The sequence below is a fragment of the Protomyctophum parallelum genome (assembly GCF_964188405.1).
Source record: "Protomyctophum parallelum genome assembly, chromosome: 12".
NCBI classification, from domain to species: Eukaryota; Metazoa; Chordata; class Actinopteri; order Myctophiformes; family Myctophidae; genus Protomyctophum; species Protomyctophum parallelum.
In genome coordinates, this window is record NC_139712.1 from 14,412,823 (window position 1) to 14,431,172 (window position 18,350).

Genomic DNA, 18,350 nt, shown 5'->3' on the forward strand with positions numbered 1-18,350 from the left:
ACCTAAAATGTCTTACTCTAAAGACAGCCCTCCTAGTCGCCCTGACAACCGCTAAAAGGGTCAGCGATCTACACGCACTCTCGACCACCCCAGAGTGCATGAGATTCGACGAAAGGTCAACCAAGGTCACCATTAAAGCAAACCCAGCCTTCTTACCAAAGAACGCTTTCTCAGTTTGCGTACCGGTGGATCTACAGGCTTTCCACCCCCCTCCCTTCGCTACTGAAGAGGACAGGAGGCTGAACTGCCTTTGTCCAGTAAGAGCTCTCCGCACTTACATGGACAGAACAGGCCCCTCAAGGATAGGTCATCAACTGTTCATATCCTGGGGTGACAGAACCATGGGAAAACCTGTCACAAAGGTTACCATCTCAAACTGGATAGTGCAGGCCATTCGCCTGGCCTACACCACTCAGGGAGTGGAGCCCCCGCTAACGCTAAAGGCTCATTCCACAAGAGGCATGGCAGCATCCTGGGCACTCCACAAGGGTGTCTCAATCCAGGATGTCTGCACGGCGGCAAGCTGGTCCTCCTCCTCGACCTTCGCCACATACTATAACCTAGATGTGGCAGTGCCCTCTCTAGCGCACGCTGTCTTGGGAGCTGCCGCACCATAAATGGACTCCGATCAAGTCCATCCCACAAGAGCTCTAGAGGAAATGAGGCAACGCCCCTCCTCCCTCTATAAAACCCAGGCTGCCTGGGGCAGACTCCACCCTACCCCAGTTAGCCGCTCCGGGGCGGCGGTGGCTCAGGGGTAGAGTGCCTGGATGGTAACCGTAAGGTTGCCAGTTCGAACCCGGGCTCCCCCAGAGTTACTGTCGAAGTGTCCTTGAGCAAGACACTGAACCCCTAATTGCTCCCGATGTGCTAGATGGTGCCTTGCATGGTTTCCGCTGCCATCGGTGTATGAATGTGTGTGTGAATGGGTGAATGTAATGCACAATCTCTGTAAAGCGCCTTGGATAAAGGCGCTATATAAATGCACCATTTACCATAGAGCGAAATATTTCGCGAACACAACTTAAAAGAACATGAAGGTTACTTTAGTAACCATGGTAAGTGAGCGAAATATTTCGCTGAACACCCTTTTGTCTTGCTCTTGGCAGAAGGAAAGGTGTTCGAATGAGGCGGTGACGCAGACGCAGCCTTTTGAACCCTGAGGCTTTGGGCGTCTGACGTCACCACTCTTAAACCCACAGTAAATTATTCTCATGTCCTGTGATGAGTTCATAAATGAAGTTCTGCACCTCGGTTTTGGAACGGAAAACCTCCCATAGAGCGAAATATTTCGCTCACTTACTTAAAGAACCATGGTTACTAAAGTAACCTTCATGTTACCTTTTACCCATGCACCCATTGAAACATATCTTAATTATGTCACCATCAATAGCCAATTAGAGACATGCATACCATACATACATGCCAATTTTGGTCCAGCCGACCACAATACTTGCTCGCTCTGCTTGCGTAAGTATCATGACACAGACTTGCAACAGTTACCCGTTTTGTAAAGAGTTAGTAAAGAGTTATTAGCCAGTTTGGCAGCTCACACATCCATTGATAAAAAAAAATTAAACCTCACTGAGTCAACTGTTTACAGGATTGAGTTTGAAGCTTATTTGTGTAAATAACTATCAATCTATGACTGCCCTCTTGTGGCAGCTAGCCTAGAGTGAGGTTTCTTGGAGAAATTCTAGGGTCAAAAGCTCCAAATGTAGTGCCACATGTTCCTGAAACAATTTACACATATCCATTCATCATATTGGAAGTGATCTCTATTGTATGACTCACAACTGCTTGGTCCAAGAGTCTTTGCTTATTTACTTGTCGGCACATTTTGTGAAAACTCATCTTTTGATATAAGTGCATATAGTGTTTGTCTCTGTTGAAGTATTTGTATGACTAGAGGAGAAACCCACACTAGGGCAGTCAAGGGGCACACACACACACACACACACACACACACACACACACACACACACACACACGCACAACACGCACACATATACAGACACATATATATAGTCCTGATTAATAAACTTTGTTCCGCTTCCCACCCCTGCCTTCAAGGTTGATGTAGTGATGTACTGTAGGTGCACACTGCAGTGGCTTAATGACGAAACACATAGATATCAAACGAATGTCCTGTGCTTCATCTGTGATTAATGGCTGCCACAATGCAATTCCAATGGGAGTCACATGTGTTTGATGAGGCAGCAATCAGCAGTCAAACACAAATCTTTGGTCAAACCATGACTCCCATTGGAATTGCATTGTGGCAGCCATTAATTACAGAGAGAGCACAGAACATTCATTTGATACGTGTGTAGGAGGCCCTATTGAGCTCGTCCAGACCAATCAATAGACTGATTAAGTGTGGTAATGTCCCATTCAGTGCATTGACAGCATCCGATTGGGGTGCCCAGCCACCCAGGCAGAGAACACTGCACACTTGGCCATCATTCTGTCTTCCTGGACGACACCGTATGACATGTTTAATATTATACAGAGAAAAGATAGAAAGAAAGCAGATATGCAGTCAGATATAGAAATAAGCCACACCTAAAGCGGATACTTCAATGCAAGCACCTCTGCAAGCTATTGCAGAGATGCCAGTGGCTCATAGCGCACAAACCTGTTTCCTTCACAGAAGACCTCTATTCTGAATCCATAATCAAAATACTAAGGAAGAACTCAGACATTGGCATACTGGTGAAGTCTTTATTCATGCACTTCACAGCACAGAGCAATAATGCACAATGATGGCTGATATGGCTGAGATGATGAAACTAATGATGGTAAAGATGGAATTATGTTTTCAAGCCAAATAATGCATCAAAACAGGAACACAAAGAAACAACTCTTTACACAAGTAAACTAAACTACTGACGTCCAGGCAGCATGCATATGCCTCAGGCTCTCATACAAATAAATCAAGTGAGTGCCTTTTGAAGGCCTTCTGCAATCAATACAGGTGACGCTCAACTCTACTACAGTTCAATTCAGGTGTGTATATTAGGATCCCAGTCTCCGACTAGGGCCTAGTGCTAACAGTTTAATTACATTACATACTCAATCTTTGATGCTTTCTTTTGGGTCCAGGACATCCAATTTCATGCTCAAGGCTACCCCAGAGGGGCTTCTGTACTAGCCTGGCTAATAAGCAAGACTCAAATCACGTGTGGACAATTATTTTTCGCCAACGGCTGATTCGGTCTGGCTTATTAGCCAGGCTACTTCTGTACAGGTGTGTTGTTCTTTTGTTTATTTTGATGGTTTCTGTTTTCAGGGATAATGTACTGTAGTAATTAACCTCATGCCCTAACAACCTCCAATCTGTAGGACTACGGATGAGCTTGGACATGCGCTGCTTTTTGATTGATTGATTGATTGAAATATTTATTAACAGTTTGCAGAATTACAGTACATTTCAAGCACAAACTCAATACAAAGACTGTTAACTGTGAGTGGACGATCCAATTAAGCATTACACTTGTTTACAAGAGGGTGCACCTTGTTCAATTCATCAAAACATTTAGAGACGTACAAATAGACACTTCTATAATAGTCAAAGAACAGAACAGGAATTCATCATAAAGGAGGTAAAAAGAGAAAGAAACATATACAGTGAGGGAAAAAAGGGGTGGGGGGATTCAGATTTTACGGGGGCCAGTTTTGAATTGCAGCCGTCCGTAGGGACCCTTTGAGAGCGGTTTTGAAGGAGTCAAGGGATTTGCATGTCTTAATGACTGTTGGTAGGGCCTTCCACATTTTGGTGGCATAGGAGCAAAAATAATTTAGTCCCTTGTTTGTGCCGAATCTGGGTTGTACATGGTTCGTTGCACTCCCTCTGGTGTTGTGGGTGAGAACTTCGTTAACGAACATTAACGAAGTATCTAGACCGGTACATGGGTATCTTGGTGGTGTATCGAATCTTGTGGACCAGACCCATTGCAAGATGCTGTACTGCTCCCGTGCTTGTGGTTATGGTTAGGAATAGAGGTAGGTTGTCAACTTGTCGGTCTAATGACTGTCGGACCAAAACACGTGTCGGAACTTAGTACTGCACCCCTGTCCGCCATGGTTGGACCTGCCAAGAGCTGTGACTCCAGCCTGGCTTAGCTCTCTGGGTCACTGGTATAACACAAGCTCATCCACAGGTGAGAACGCAATTTAGCCATTGCCAAATCCTAATGTGTCTGGCAGTCCCTGTTGCATCGTTCTTGAGTAAGTTGCCCATTCTGCACTGGTCTCTATCATGATCAGTCATTCAGTAAGTCCATCACGCCTTGTGACACGCTCCATATATGGCCAATACTGAATTCATTCCATAATGTTGATCTGACCTCATCAAACCCTGTACATTCAAGACACTTGAGACACTTAGATCTCCATATATGGAGCTGACCTGTTCGGACATTCCATATGTTGATCTGACCGATCATCAAAGGGGCGTCTTAATGGTGGATATTCTGTTTAAAAAAAAGTTCTTCAGAAACATTTGACGTGGCTGTGGATATTCTATTTTAAAAAAAGTGCTCAGAAACATTTACATAATTTGTGTTGTCGATATTCTATAAAAAAGAGACTCAAAAACATTGTCATTATTGTTGTGGATATTCTCGAAAAATAAATAGGTTCGTAGATATTAACATTATTTGTCATTAAAAAAAGAGGTTCAGAAGAAGGTTAGCAGCTCAACTTTCTATGGGTAGGGTTTTCAGCTCAAATAGTCATCTTCATCATCACCCTCTCCGTCTTCATCAACAGTGGCATCTTGGTATTGTTGGTACTCTGACACCAGGTCGTTCAGGTTGCTGTCCGCCTCCGTGAACTCCATCTCATCCATGCCCTCGCCGGTGTACCAGTGTAGATAGGCCTTGCGGCGGAACATGGAAGAGAACTGATCCGAGATGCGTTTGAAAAGTTCCTGGATGCATGTGTTGTTGCCAATGAAGGTGGCGGACATTTTGAGGCCACGTGGCGGGATGTCGCAGACAGCCGTCTTGACGTTGTTGGGGATCCACTCCACAAAGTAGCTGTAGTTCTTGTTCTGCACTTTGAGCATCTCCTCCTCCACCGTCTTCATGGACACACGGCCACGGAAGATGGCAGCTGCGGTCAGATATCGGCCGTGGCGTGGGTCGCAGGCGGCCATCATGTTCTTGCCATCAAATATCTGCTGCGTGAGCTTTTGCACAGTGAGGGACGCATACTGCTGGCTGCCTCGGCTGGTGAGTGGAGCAAACCCGGGCATGAAGAAATGCAGACGTGGGAAGGGCACCATGTTGGTGGCCAGCTTACGCAGGTCGGCGTTGAGCTGCCCAGGGAACCTGAGGCAGGTGGTGACCCCGCTCATGGTGGCAGAGACGAGGTGGTTGAGGTCGCCGTAGGTTGGCGTGGAGAGTTTAAGGGTGCGGAAGCAGATTTGATATAGGGCCTCGTTGTCAATGCAAAATGTATCGTCCGTGTTCTCTACCAGCTGGTGGACGGATAGGGTGGAGTTGTATGGCTCGACCACTGTATCCGACACCTTAGGGGAAGGCACCACACTGAATGAGCACATGATCCTGTCGGGGTACTCCTCTCGGATCTTGCTGATTAGCAAAGTGCCCAAGCCTGACCCTGTTCCTCCTCCCAGGGAATGGGTGAGCTGGAATCCCTGGAGACAGTCCGAGGTCTCTGCCTCCTTCCTCACCACATCCAGGACACTTTCTGACAGCTCTGCTCCCTCGGTGTAGTGCCCCTTGGCCCAGTTGTTACCAGAACCGCTCTGACCAAAGACAAAGTTATCTGGTCTGAAAAGCTGCCCAAAAGGGCCAGATCTCACAGAGTCCATGGTGCCTGGTTCCAGGTCCACCAGCACGGCGCGAGGGACATACTTGTGAGATGTTGATTCGTTGTAATAGACGTTGATTCTTTCTAGTTGAAGTTTGGATTCCCCACGATATGCCCCGGTGGGGTCGATGCCATGTTCGTCACTGATGACCTCCCAAAACTTAGATCCAATCTGATTGCCACACTGACCAACCTGTAGATGTACAATTTCCCTCATTCTTGTATTCTTCAGTAAGTCCAAGATCCACCGATCTGGTCTTTTCCTTTTCTTCTGCCACTGCTTCTTCCTCAAATTCTTCCTTCTTCAAACTCTTCAACTCCTTCAAAGGTGTCTGTCACCTTCTCACCTTATATATGCTGCCTGACCTCTGGTCTGACGTCACACAATTCAAACTACTTTACTATGAGTTACACAGGCTAGGGATGCAACAACACCCACAGTTCAAACAGGGTTGTAGCCGGCCAGGGCTTCATTCATTTGCGAAGCCTTCACGGATTGGCCAAGCTTTGCATCACGTTTGTAACGCTGCACCAATGCAGTGATGCAAATACCCTGCATCCTGAATCCTTAGACTCATTAAATTGAGAAAGGACGCAATTATGTCACCCTCCTGGGTCCTCGAATGCAATACTGTATATAGCCTACTGTATACTGCAATCCCACGAATAGTTTGTAATGCATTAAATAGGAAGTCCAAATAATCAAATAAACCTCTGTGTCCTGTTCTGTGTCATATAGGCCTACTACTAGTCCATACCCATTCGGGGATATGAGCACCCAAAGTATTTGTAGTTACTGTACAGAACATCCTCTGCCTCTGTCCCCTCTCGCACCGACTATCTTATCGATTCTTGTGGAAGCTGCAGCTTTTTGTGTCACATCCAGGGGTTTTCCATTCCACAAAAACCAGTTTACAGATTTTATCAAACTGTTTTAAGTACTTCCTAGGAATGTTGATAGGGAGGAGATAATTAATCATATTGTGCATGCTTGTAATTGTGCAAGACATTCTGTACAATGTCATGTACAGGATGTAAAAACCAAAACAGTGAGTGTGAGCTAGCGGTAACTGTGTTCAGGGCAGAAGTTAGAATGTATCTGTAATCATGTCAAAAATATTTTAATATTTTAATCTTTGATTATTGCGACCAAAGGTCGCAGTTAACTATGGAATTGTGCATTACCCGTCAGTGTGTGTTGGTTGGTTGGTTGGGGTGAGAGAGAGCACGTGACATCATCAGGGATGGTCCTGGAGCACGTGACATCATCAGAGATGGAGCATGTCTGCATGTGACATCATCAGGATTGGAGATCCCTGATATCATCAATATTAAGCCATATGGAGATCCCTGATGTATTGTCCTGATACCTGTCCATTTAAACTCTAGACAGGCCTGCCCCAAAGTTATTAGTGCAGCCGCGCCCAGCAGCCGGCGAAAACTAAGATCTTACCACCCATGCAAAAGCGCCAGCGCTCGCCCAGCAGTCTGCTGTTACCCAGGCAGATATGTTGGTGTCTTCAGGCGTCTTACTGGTATTATACTATATTTCATGAATACCCCCCCCCCCCCCCCTTTTTTTGTGTCTTCAGGCCCAGTCAGGTTTTGAGGGCTTTTGGGTTGATGCACATTCTGATGTCTTCCTTGCCTTTTTTGTGCTTTCCATGGAGGAAACTCCAGTCTGTGTGCCCAGAGAATGGTGTTATGTTATGAGTCTGACACCTATGCGTTGCATGCGTTTAAGTTCATTATTTTATTTACCCTTTCACAACAGGGATGCGGTGAGCTGGTCAGACCACAGGTTGTACGTTGGGATCTGTCATTTATTTAGTGTGATTGGGAGTTCCCCAAGCTCATCACTGAACAGGTCTTTGCATTGAGACAGAATCTGTGCACTGAAATCTGCGTTCTCTGCAGTGACAAGTCACATGACAGACGTCGTGGCTCATTTGGACAATGCCCATGTCCTTGCATGCACAAAATCCTATACAATAGTGGCACTGCTCCTTTAAATAGCATGGCAGTGTGCCTATGCCACTGGTTTCAATTATTGGGCCATATAAGCAACCAGGTTAGCAGCTTATCAACATCTTATGAAGTCCATAGCCTTCTATGATCCCAACAGTATTATTAACACAAAGCTGACAAGACAGGCCGTACAGAAAGTGGCTTTATTTTTAATACAGTGGCAGCTGTATTATCCATAAAGGAACATCTTTATGGATAAATATGTTAACTAATTGACTTGTGCATTCACTAAATATAAGGCCACAAAACCTGAATGTTTTAAACAAAAGATACAATAGATTCAGAATATGAACAATGCACTGTTTTTGCTAAGTGAATATAACTTGAACTGTACTATATCTATAATAGTACCGATTTATGACTAAAATCCTTCCATACACAGAAACCAACTAATTATGCTGGTATCAGTGGTGTCAAAGAGACTTGGCTGTTGTTTTTAAGTGAGTGCTGATGAATCTTGGCAAAATACACCAAGACATTCACTTCTTTACTCTGCGTTGCTGTAATAAAGCTAAAATAATTATACATAATACATACAGTATACCAATGAAAGAAATAAAGAACTATGCACAGTATGTGAAATAAGTACAATTTCAGTTATGTATAGATTCATGAACAAACAGCTGTCAAGTTGGACAAAATGATCCCACCAGGTTTTTAACTCGCACTAAAAACAAGCGACAATAGATGTGAACCATTATCTATTTAATAATAATAATAATAATACATTTTATTTATATGGCGCCTTTCAGGTCACTCAAGGTCGCCTAACAAAACAGAAAAGAAATACAGTACAATAAAGCAAGTTTAAAATACAGCAAGTTTAAAATACACACAAAGGCCTGCAGCAGACTTCTACTCAAGGTGGGAGTAAGCTTGTCTGAATAGGTGAGTTTTGAGGTGGGATTTGAAGGTGGGGAGTGATATTTAATATCTCACGTCGACACACAAGCTGGCAGACAATGGCACCAGCTTTCTGTGTGTCAGTCCGCGCACGCATGATAATTTATCAACTTTTCTGACATTGTTAAGATGAACAAATTTAGCACATATTTTGTGTAATGTTGTATCATCTAAGCCGGTTTTTCTACAATGTGGATTCTCGTGTGTTTCTTCAGGTGACTTGACTGACTGAAACTCTTGTCGCACTGTTTACAGTGGAACGGTCTTTCTCCGGTGTGAATTCGCTCGTGTTTCCGCAGGTGACTCGACTGATTGAAGCTCCTGGTGCACTGTTTGCAGTGGAAGGGTCGCTCGCCCGTGTGAATACGCTGGTGCCTTTTCATATTATCCAACTTACTGAAATGCTTGTCGCACAGCTTACAGTGCAACGGGTCTACTTTAATGTGGAGACGCGTGTGTTTCTTCAGGTGGTGAGACTGGTTGAAACTCTTCTTGCAGTGTTTGCAGTGGAAAGGTTTTTCTCCGGTGTGAATGTGCTGGTGTCTGTTCAGGTGATCCAACTGAGTGAAACTCTTGTCACACTGTTTGCAATGGAAGGGCTTTTCTCCGCTGTGGATGCGCTCATGCCTCTTCACGTTGTCCAACCGACTGAAAGTCTTGCCACACTGTTTACAGTAGAAATGTTTCTGTCCTGTGTGGATACCCAATTCGGTCTTCAGGTTGCACAAATCTCTGAAACTCTTGTCACACTGCTGTTGTTGTTGACTGCAAGATCTTGCTTTGTCTGTGCCTCCGTGTTTTGCGCGCACAGGGCTGGTGGTGGGTCGAGTCTGGAAAGAAACATGACTTCAATGTATCTCTCAAGTAAGGCAAGTAAATAAAACTTCTTAACTTCGGTAAATGTAAGTAAGTACATTTCAAAATACTTATAAATCAATTAGTGATTGATTATATGCAATTTGTTGTATTTTATTAATGATAAAATATAATAAGGCAATGTACCATGGTGGTCTTTGGGTTACTGTTTGCTGCAGTTGATGCAAGTCCCTCTAGGATCCCCAGACATGCTTCAGTGTCACTCTGTTGTTGATTGAAAGATCTTGCTTTGTCTGTGCCTCCATGTTTCGGGCGTACATTGCTGGTGGTCGGTTGAGTCTGGAAAGAAACATGACTTCAATGCATCTCTCAAAAGTGTAATAGAAAGTAAGACAAGTATATCCTCTTTCTAAACCTATGAAAAATGCAAGTAAGTACATTTCAAAGGACTTTATAAATGCATTAGTGAATTCTGCAAAAAAGAAATACCATATATGCTGACAACTCTAAAAAGTGGCTGATTATGGGCAATTTGTTATTTTTATTAATAATAACATAATGCAATGTACCATGATGGTCTTTGGGCTACTGTTCGCTGCTGTTGTTGAGAGTCCCTCTAGCATGCCCAGACATGCTTCAGTGTCACACTGTTGTTGACTGCAAGATCTCGCTTTGTCTGTGCCTCCGTGTTTCGGGCGCACAGGGCTGATGGTGGGTTGACTCTGGAAAGAAACATGACTTCAATGCATCTCTAAAAGGGTATCAGAAAGTAAAGCCAAAATACTCTTTCTAAACCTCTGAGAATGTTTCAAAAATACTGTACGTTTAAATGCTGACAACTCCAAAAAGTGACTATTTATTGATTATGGGCAATTCATTATGTTTTATTAATAAGAATATAATAATGCAATGTACCATGGTGGTGGTCTTTGGGATACTGTTCGCTGCTGCTGACGAGAATCCCTCTAGCATCCCCAAACATGCTTCAGTGTCTGTGTATCCAATCTGACTGCCTGAGGGGGGCCAGGCCAAGCCATACATTGTGTAGTCGTGCTTCTTCCTGTAAAAGAGCAGACAAACAATATCTGTTTGAGTCCTAATTGCTTTTTGAATCATCATATAACAAGGTACTAAGCACGCTTCTTTTTTGAGGGGCGTGTCCAGCTTTGAGGGTTTGTGTAAACACAAACATTGTCCCAACTCAAACATTGAATCAATGCCATTGACAATGAATGGCCAGTTTGTGCAAACACAAACATTGCATGCCATTGACAGTGAATGGACAGTAATGAGTGTTTGCGTAAACACAAACATCGTGTAAACACAAACATTGAAGACAAAAGTGAGGACGCAAATTGTGATTGGCCGGAATGAGAGGATGTATGATGATGTTATATGATGATAAGAGCGCCCCTCACTTCACATGTGGTGTGATTTTGATCTATCTATCCATCTACTTACTGAGAAACATCTGCACATAGTCAGTGATTGGATATTTCAAAAATGGAAGAATACAGAATAATGAGAACTTGTAGAGATTAGAACATTAGAAGGTGGAATAATAGTCTTCATTTAATTGTGGGACATGTGAAAATACATTTTCCTTTTATTCAACAGTGGCCTCTGCTATATGACAACACGTGATGGTCATGACATGAATTGAGTGCAGTGGTGAGGGTGCTGTTTTGTTAAAGGTCATGGATCATTATACACATAAGACTTACTTCCCAGTGTCATCAAAGTGGACTTCAGTGTGTCCCTCTGAGTAGCCATAGCGCACTGACTTCCTTTCGCATGCCATTCTGACAAATGACTGTGGAATGGATGACATACAGTTAGGAAAATTAAGGTCACGACATACACTGATGGGAGATATACAGGTTATTCCAGCATTATTACAGGTGCATTGTATTGTTGTTATGGTGTGAAATATGTGTTTCGTTAGGATGGCCTGTTCTTATCAAAAATAAAATAATAAATACTTGTGGACAATATAATTTTGTATTCTACTAGTATTACAGAATATGATTTTGTTTTGACATGAGGACCGTGCAACAACATTCCAACATAAGAGGCCCACAGTCTGCAGATATAGTGAGTGATAGTGATTTTTATGCCACCTATCAAACTTACAAAGTCAGATTTATTTGGAATAGATTGCCTGAATGTAATTCAATGCAATGCCCTTTCTTTCAATACTTATACGTCAATTTAAGATTGTTTAAGTAATGATATGCCGATTGATTGATTATTACAGTACATTTCAAGCACAGCTCAATACAAAACTGTTAACTGTGGACGACACCATAAAGCATTACACTTGGGTCCACCATGTTCAATTCATCATAACATTTAGAAACGTACAGATTGCCGATGCACATTGTTGGATTGTGTAAACAATTAAAGCTAAAAACCATTTATAGCATTTGTTAATGTTAAAGATAGGACGTCTTTGTGTGTTGATGGAACGAGATGGAATGGAACTCGCTGTCTCGTAAATAACATCGACTGAAGATGTCTGCCCGCTCTGCCGTCAATAGTCTTAAATTACACATTTTGGAGTAAAACCGTAAACTCGGTTGAAAACGTTACCTGAAGCGGAGGTCAGATTTACCAGCTATATTCTAGATTGGAGATAGAAACGCATAGATAATTCGTCTTTTTTACACGTATAATTTGTACCAGAGAGAGAAATCGAGACGACGCACTTCAGAGTATTTCCGGAATGCGTATGCTGATGATTGTGGAGGTCGCGTCACGCTGCCGAACACGGCTGATCTACAAGACCACAATACGTCGTATCTTCGACGCTTTGTGGACTTGTAGATCGGCCATTTTCGACACGCGACGCCGTCGTACGAGGAACGATTCTCGCTCCATGGGCCCGTGATCTACTTTATTAATGGCTCTGGCCCAAAGCACCCGTTTTCATTCCGAATCAACCCGTGTGATCCGGTCTAGAGCCCGCCTTCCGTATCCGGCGATTTGCGCTCACACATTCACGTACGCACCGTTTCCGTAATCCTCTCTAGAGACGCAGACCGGATCAGTAATCTCATCTGCTAAATCCAAAAGGACCGTGAAACCTATCAGTGTAAGGATGAGAACCTTTGTTTACAAACGAATATGATTTTGTGTCATTACAACTGAGAATATCTCCACCACACCACTAGAACTACCGGTAATCAGCATCATTCAGAAAACGATAGGCAAACCCAGTATTGCTCAGTTGTTTAGGGAGCTATCTATGTGCCTTTCCTCTGGAAATCACTTATACTCAAGAAGAAGAATAAACAAAAGATGTTTGTTAAAATATGGGGAAGGTTTATCCAATATATTACGGTCAATGATTTATCTTACCTAATGGTTCAGACTGAAAATGTCCAATTGTATTCTCTGCAGTTGTTTGGTCTGGTGGCTATAAGGACTCTGTTGTTGTTACCAGTCTAAGTGCCCTTATTATATTATACTGCATTTATGTATGTAGGCTACTGTATGTTTTTATTTTTATTTAAGTAATTGTATTGTCTGAGTTGTTATGTATTGTTCGTTCTGTTGTATTGTTTGTTTGTTAAAAAAGGAAGATGCAATACATATATTGTTTAAAAAATCAGCATCATTCAATACAAACAGGAATACAGCTCTTTGTTTTTCTCACATAAACAGATGATTGTGCCAGTAATATTAGTTTATATTTTCTCCATCCATGGCGATAACGTTTACAGAATGGATATATGTTGCCATCTACTGGTTACTGATGGTATAGGTCACAAGGGGAGAAGAAGTCGAGAAGAAGTGCTGTTCCTTTGTGAATTGATTGATTGATTGATTGATTGATTTAAATATGTATTAACAGTTTGTAGACTTTACAGTACATTTTAAGCACAAACTCAATACAAAGACTGTTAGACTGTGAGTGGACGACCCAATTAAGCATTACACTTGTTTACAACAGGTACAGTATGGTGATTGACAACCATACTGTTCTATATATATATATGCTATATGCTATATATATATGTGTGTGTACGTTTCTAAATGTTATGATGAATTGAATATGGTGTACCCAAGTATAATGCTTTATGGTGTCGTCTACAGTTAACAGTTTTGTATTGACATATCATTACTTAAACAATCTTAAATGGTCTTAAATCAACGTATAAATATTGAAAGAAAGGGGGAAAAAACATTGCATTGAATTACATTCAGGCAATCTATTCCAAATCAGATTTTGCAAGTTTGGTAGGTGGCATAAAAAACTATCACTATCACTCACTGCTATCTGCAGACTGTGGGACTCTTATGTTGGAATGTTGTTGCACGGTCCTCATGTCAAAATAAAATCATATTCTGTAATAGTAGTAGAATACAAAATTATATTGTCCAGGTATATATATATATATATATTTCTTTTTGATAAGAACAGGCCATCTTAACAAAACACATATTTCACACCAATACACCTGTAATAATGCTGGAATAACCGTGACCTTAATTTTCCAAACTGTATGTCATCCATTCCACAGTCATTTGTCAGAATGGCATGCGAAAGGAAGTCAGTGCGCTATGGCTACTATATTATGTGTGTGTGTGTGTGTGTGTGTGTGTGTGTGTGTGTGTGTGTGTGTGAGAGACGCAACTTGGCCTGTTGTAGCGCCACCATGGCTGATTTGAAAACTGTCAAGTGGCATTTCTTAGTGGGAATAGGCATGCACAGGCATGCACAGCTTGGGAAGCCGTGGATATGCACGGCTTGGGATATGCATGGATATGCACCTTGGGATATCCGTGGATATGCTCCTGAGGAGGAGGATTCTAAAAACGACTTATAAATCCTAAAGCCTTGTTTATACTTCACTGTGCAACGGTCCTATGCTGGAAAATAGCAGATATGCAAACTCACAGCACATCTCATTCAAGACACTGAACTTGCAGATCATTTTTATTTCCTGAAAGATGAAGATACCAGGCAGCTATTCAATTCAAAGGAGCTTTTAAAAATAAAAACTTGAAAATGAGGAAAGAATATACAGACAGTTGGAGGGGGTACAGCATTTTGTAAACAGAGCTATGTCATATTGTATCGTTATATATGTTAACAGGGTATAAAGCTTTTTTTTCTCTCTTTTATTTTTATTTTTACAAATAGCAGCAATTATTTGCAGTGACTTTGGGACAAAGATAGATAGTTTAAGTAGCCTAGGCAGGCCTAAAGTTTAATGGATTGTTCAAAGACTGAGCCTAAATCAGAATTAGCTACTAAAAGTAACACTAAGACTAAGTTGCTTTATTCCTATGGGCACATTTTATTAATGGATTAAATAGGCCCGAAAGTGAAGATAACTCACCCCGGTGAGATGTCTTCACTTATGGTGAGTTGTCTTCACTTTTGGTGAGTTGTCTGGACTTTCCGGGTGAGATGTCTTCACTTTCCGGGGTGAGTTCTCCGAGAGAACTCACCCCGGAAAGTGAAGACATCTCACCAAAAGTGAAGACATCTCACCGGGGTGAGACATACGGTATTCGCTAGAATCAGGAGATACATGAGGGAGCCATCTGTCAGGATGCAAACCTAGACCAGCTGTTGCAGAGACTTTGATAAGAATATATTATAGAACATGGCATTATTCTGTAGATCCCTCCATGTCAGTGGACTTTTGTGGTTGATGATAATAGAGAGTATGCACATGCATGATTTTCCCATCAGGACACGCCCCCCTCATCTAGACTGAGTGGCAAAACATTGAGCAGCATGGAGTGTTGGAGTTTGGAAGCACTCGTTGGAAATCACTCAACCGTCCTACGTACCTTTTTCTAAATGTCACATAATGCAGGAGGCAGCAAAATGTTGTGTTATTGAAAACAAGCACTTCCACACTCTGACACTCAAATGCAGGGCATTTCTTGACAGAAAGTAGTTTCTATGGTGGATTCTTATGAAACAAAAACTTTGCAGATAATTCAAGCTTTTTGTACAGCTGCAATGTTGGTGAGTTTAACATTGTTTAATGCAATCAGACAGGACTTTTCTGTTTGGATGAATAGTGGTCGTTCCCGCATAACTTCCAGGTACGAGGATGTCACGCGCATACCCTCTATCTACAACATTCACTCAGCTGAACAATGAGCTAGTCAGGACCCATTGTTTGTTACCTCAAGTTTCGAAAGGTTATTAGTCATACCATACGACACATAGCATACTTTAACTCACTACACAATCACTCATCACTCAGGCGCAAATGCACATCTCTCTCTCTCTCTTTCTCTCTCATGCACATATATACATATGCAGGTGTCACTGATTCCTCTCTCTTTCTCATAATCTTCCTGTCACTTTCTGTAATACTATATAACACACGACACAGTACAGTTTTGTGGATGCAATAGCCAAAAATCGAAATAATGTTATTTTTAACGCGCGCGCGTGTGAGCACGCACGCACGCACGCACGCACGCACACACACACACACACACACACGTCCACCCACTTGACACAATGATTATTGTGTTTTCTCCACAAATGCATGCAAGTAAGCATGCACAAATAGACATAGATGTATATATACTGTATGTGCAATTCTACACATAAATGCATGCAAGCCATGCAGCACAACTACACGATTATAAAGTCTCAGATTTCTCGCTATCTATCTCTTCTTTCTCTCTCTCTCTCTCTCTCTCTCTCTCTCTCACTCACCCCGGCACACACACACACACACACACACACATTTGAAATGTTTATTTATATCCACATAATCAGAAGTACAGGAATACCTTGTTACTGTACAAAGGACATAAACACTGCCAGTGCAGTTTGACAGTGGGAGAGCAGCCAGTTACAACGTGCATGGACGGCAAAACATCGTTACATACAGTACAGCTGACATGTCGGACACAGGACAGCAGACATAAATCATGGATAAAGGAAACAACGCCTCCTCCAAATTGAGCGGCTTCCTATGATGGCTGAAACTGAGCAATACCTCGCTAACTGCTTGGCTCTCCTTTTGGAAAGGCCGGCCATTTGTAAGCCCCTCACAACCAACTTATGCACATGCCCTAGGCTGCCAAAGATAAAAAACTAAAAGTTTACATAGCCTAGCTGTGAGATGGTCTGCACTAGCTACTGATCTTCTCTCTCTCTCTCTCTCTCTCTCTCGCACACACACACACACACGCACACACACACACACACACACACACACACACACACACACACACACACACACACACACACACACACACACACACACACACACACACACACACACACACACACCTGTCTTCACCAATGCAAATTAAATTAGTCAGATAGCCACTCCTGGAGAAATGTTGTTGAACCAGAAAAATTACCTTTGTCATAACCTTGTTGTGAGGAATGCCATGCTTTTGTGTGGCATGTACTGCACTGCATAGACAGATGGAGTACTCTGTAGTAATCTGGCACCATTTCTGCAATTCTGAGAGGCAGGAGAAATGGCCCTGCTGGAATCTAGGTACTGTATACAGTAGGCACAGGAACAATTACAGTAAAATTTTAAGCCTTTAGCATACTCTAATCTAGTAAAAAAGTGCAAGGTTGAAATATTCTCAACAGCTGATTAAATGATTGAGGAATCAGATAACAACTAGAAAAAGTGCCCTTCTGGGCACAGGTCTCCACCAGGATGAGCAGATGTGAAGAATTCCAGGCAAAGGTTTTTCCTTGGCCTCTAGGGAGTTGGCATACAAAGTTATCCACAGATCCGTGCAGTTAGAGGTGAAAACAGTTTTCAGCCAGTTATAGCGCCACCTTGAGGCTGAAATTGTTCATGTGGCATTTCGTCCTCGGCCTAGTGGGAATGTGGGTGCACAATTTCACGGAAATCACGCGATGTGTTCATGATTTGCAGCATTTTGTTTGAAACTGAGCACTCCTGTAAACTTTGGAAGCCAATCTTAACCAATCAGGATGGAGTCTGAGAAATCTGAAAGACTGGTTTCGTTGAATGGCTCTAGAGAGACTGTGTACCAATTTGCGTGATGTTTGGACAAAATCTGTAGGTGTACTGTGCAAAAACTTGTTTTGCACAAAGCGGCCTCCTGGTGGCGCTATAACAGGCCTGTTATGGACCTTCGTCTAGGGTGAAGGGACATGACACAATTCGAGAGGAGACAGGGTGAAAAGAACTTCAATTTATTTGTAGCTTGTTCTTTTCTTTCAATAGCAGAGAGTTTACATTTTCTAGTTCACAACTTCTCACATTTTGGCTTCAAGGTGCTGGTGCTATCTAACAAAACGAATCATCACACACACAATATCAGTCCTATATGGGCAGCACATCAGTAACCTTTTGTCTAGGCTTGGTGGCAGAAGGATTTACTGATTGACCATAACACAAGGTATTACTCAAGGTCATTTCACCACAGCCTTTCCCTACCCGTGGCACGGGTCAAAGCGCAAGCAGAGAATAACCGTGGCAACCATACTCAGCGACTGATCCAAATTTATCACAGTATTTTCCAACAATCTCACCCCAGCTAGATCATTGCCGAAAATCAAACATTACGCTGCCATCTGGTAAACACACACACACACGAGTACCCACCAGCACAAAACAGAGACCAGGGCGAACGCAAACCACAGAAATGCAACCGAGCGTTAACGAACACATTTCCACTCCTAACAATAGAGCAATCACAAAAAAATAAAAACAAAAATTGAACTTCTCTGAAATAGGCAACACATCATTATGACGAGATTATAAACTCTCGTATGGCAT

The 18,350-nt window shown here is 42.4% G+C and overlaps 3 protein-coding genes across 3 annotated transcripts in view; 1 reads left to right on the forward strand and 2 right to left on the reverse strand.

The window, feature by feature from the left end:
* Positions 1-18,350, forward strand: part of pld1b (phospholipase D1b) — a 109,720-nt gene that overhangs the window by 25,487 nt on the left and 65,883 nt on the right. The gene's annotated exons all lie outside the window — the stretch shown is intronic.
* LOC310867535 (tubulin beta-2 chain-like) lies at positions 4,724-6,058 on the reverse strand (the record flags this gene model as incomplete). The annotated part of the gene is made up of 1 exon (XM_083777650.1): positions 4,724-6,058. One exon carries the CDS (start codon positions 6,056-6,058, stop codon positions 4,724-4,726), a length of 1,335 nt encoding a protein of 444 aa, XP_083633776.1.
* LOC310867903 (uncharacterized protein) lies at positions 8,016-12,308 on the reverse strand. Its single transcript, XM_083778073.1, has 6 exons — positions 12,181-12,308; positions 11,313-11,401; positions 10,504-10,648; positions 10,158-10,310; positions 9,775-9,927; positions 8,016-9,602 (listed from the first exon to the last, which is right to left on the reverse strand). The coding sequence occupies exons 2-6, from the start codon at positions 11,387-11,389 to the stop codon at positions 8,943-8,945; spliced, it is 1,188 nt and encodes a 395-aa protein (XP_083634199.1). The 5' UTR covers positions 11,390-11,401; positions 12,181-12,308; the 3' UTR covers positions 8,016-8,942.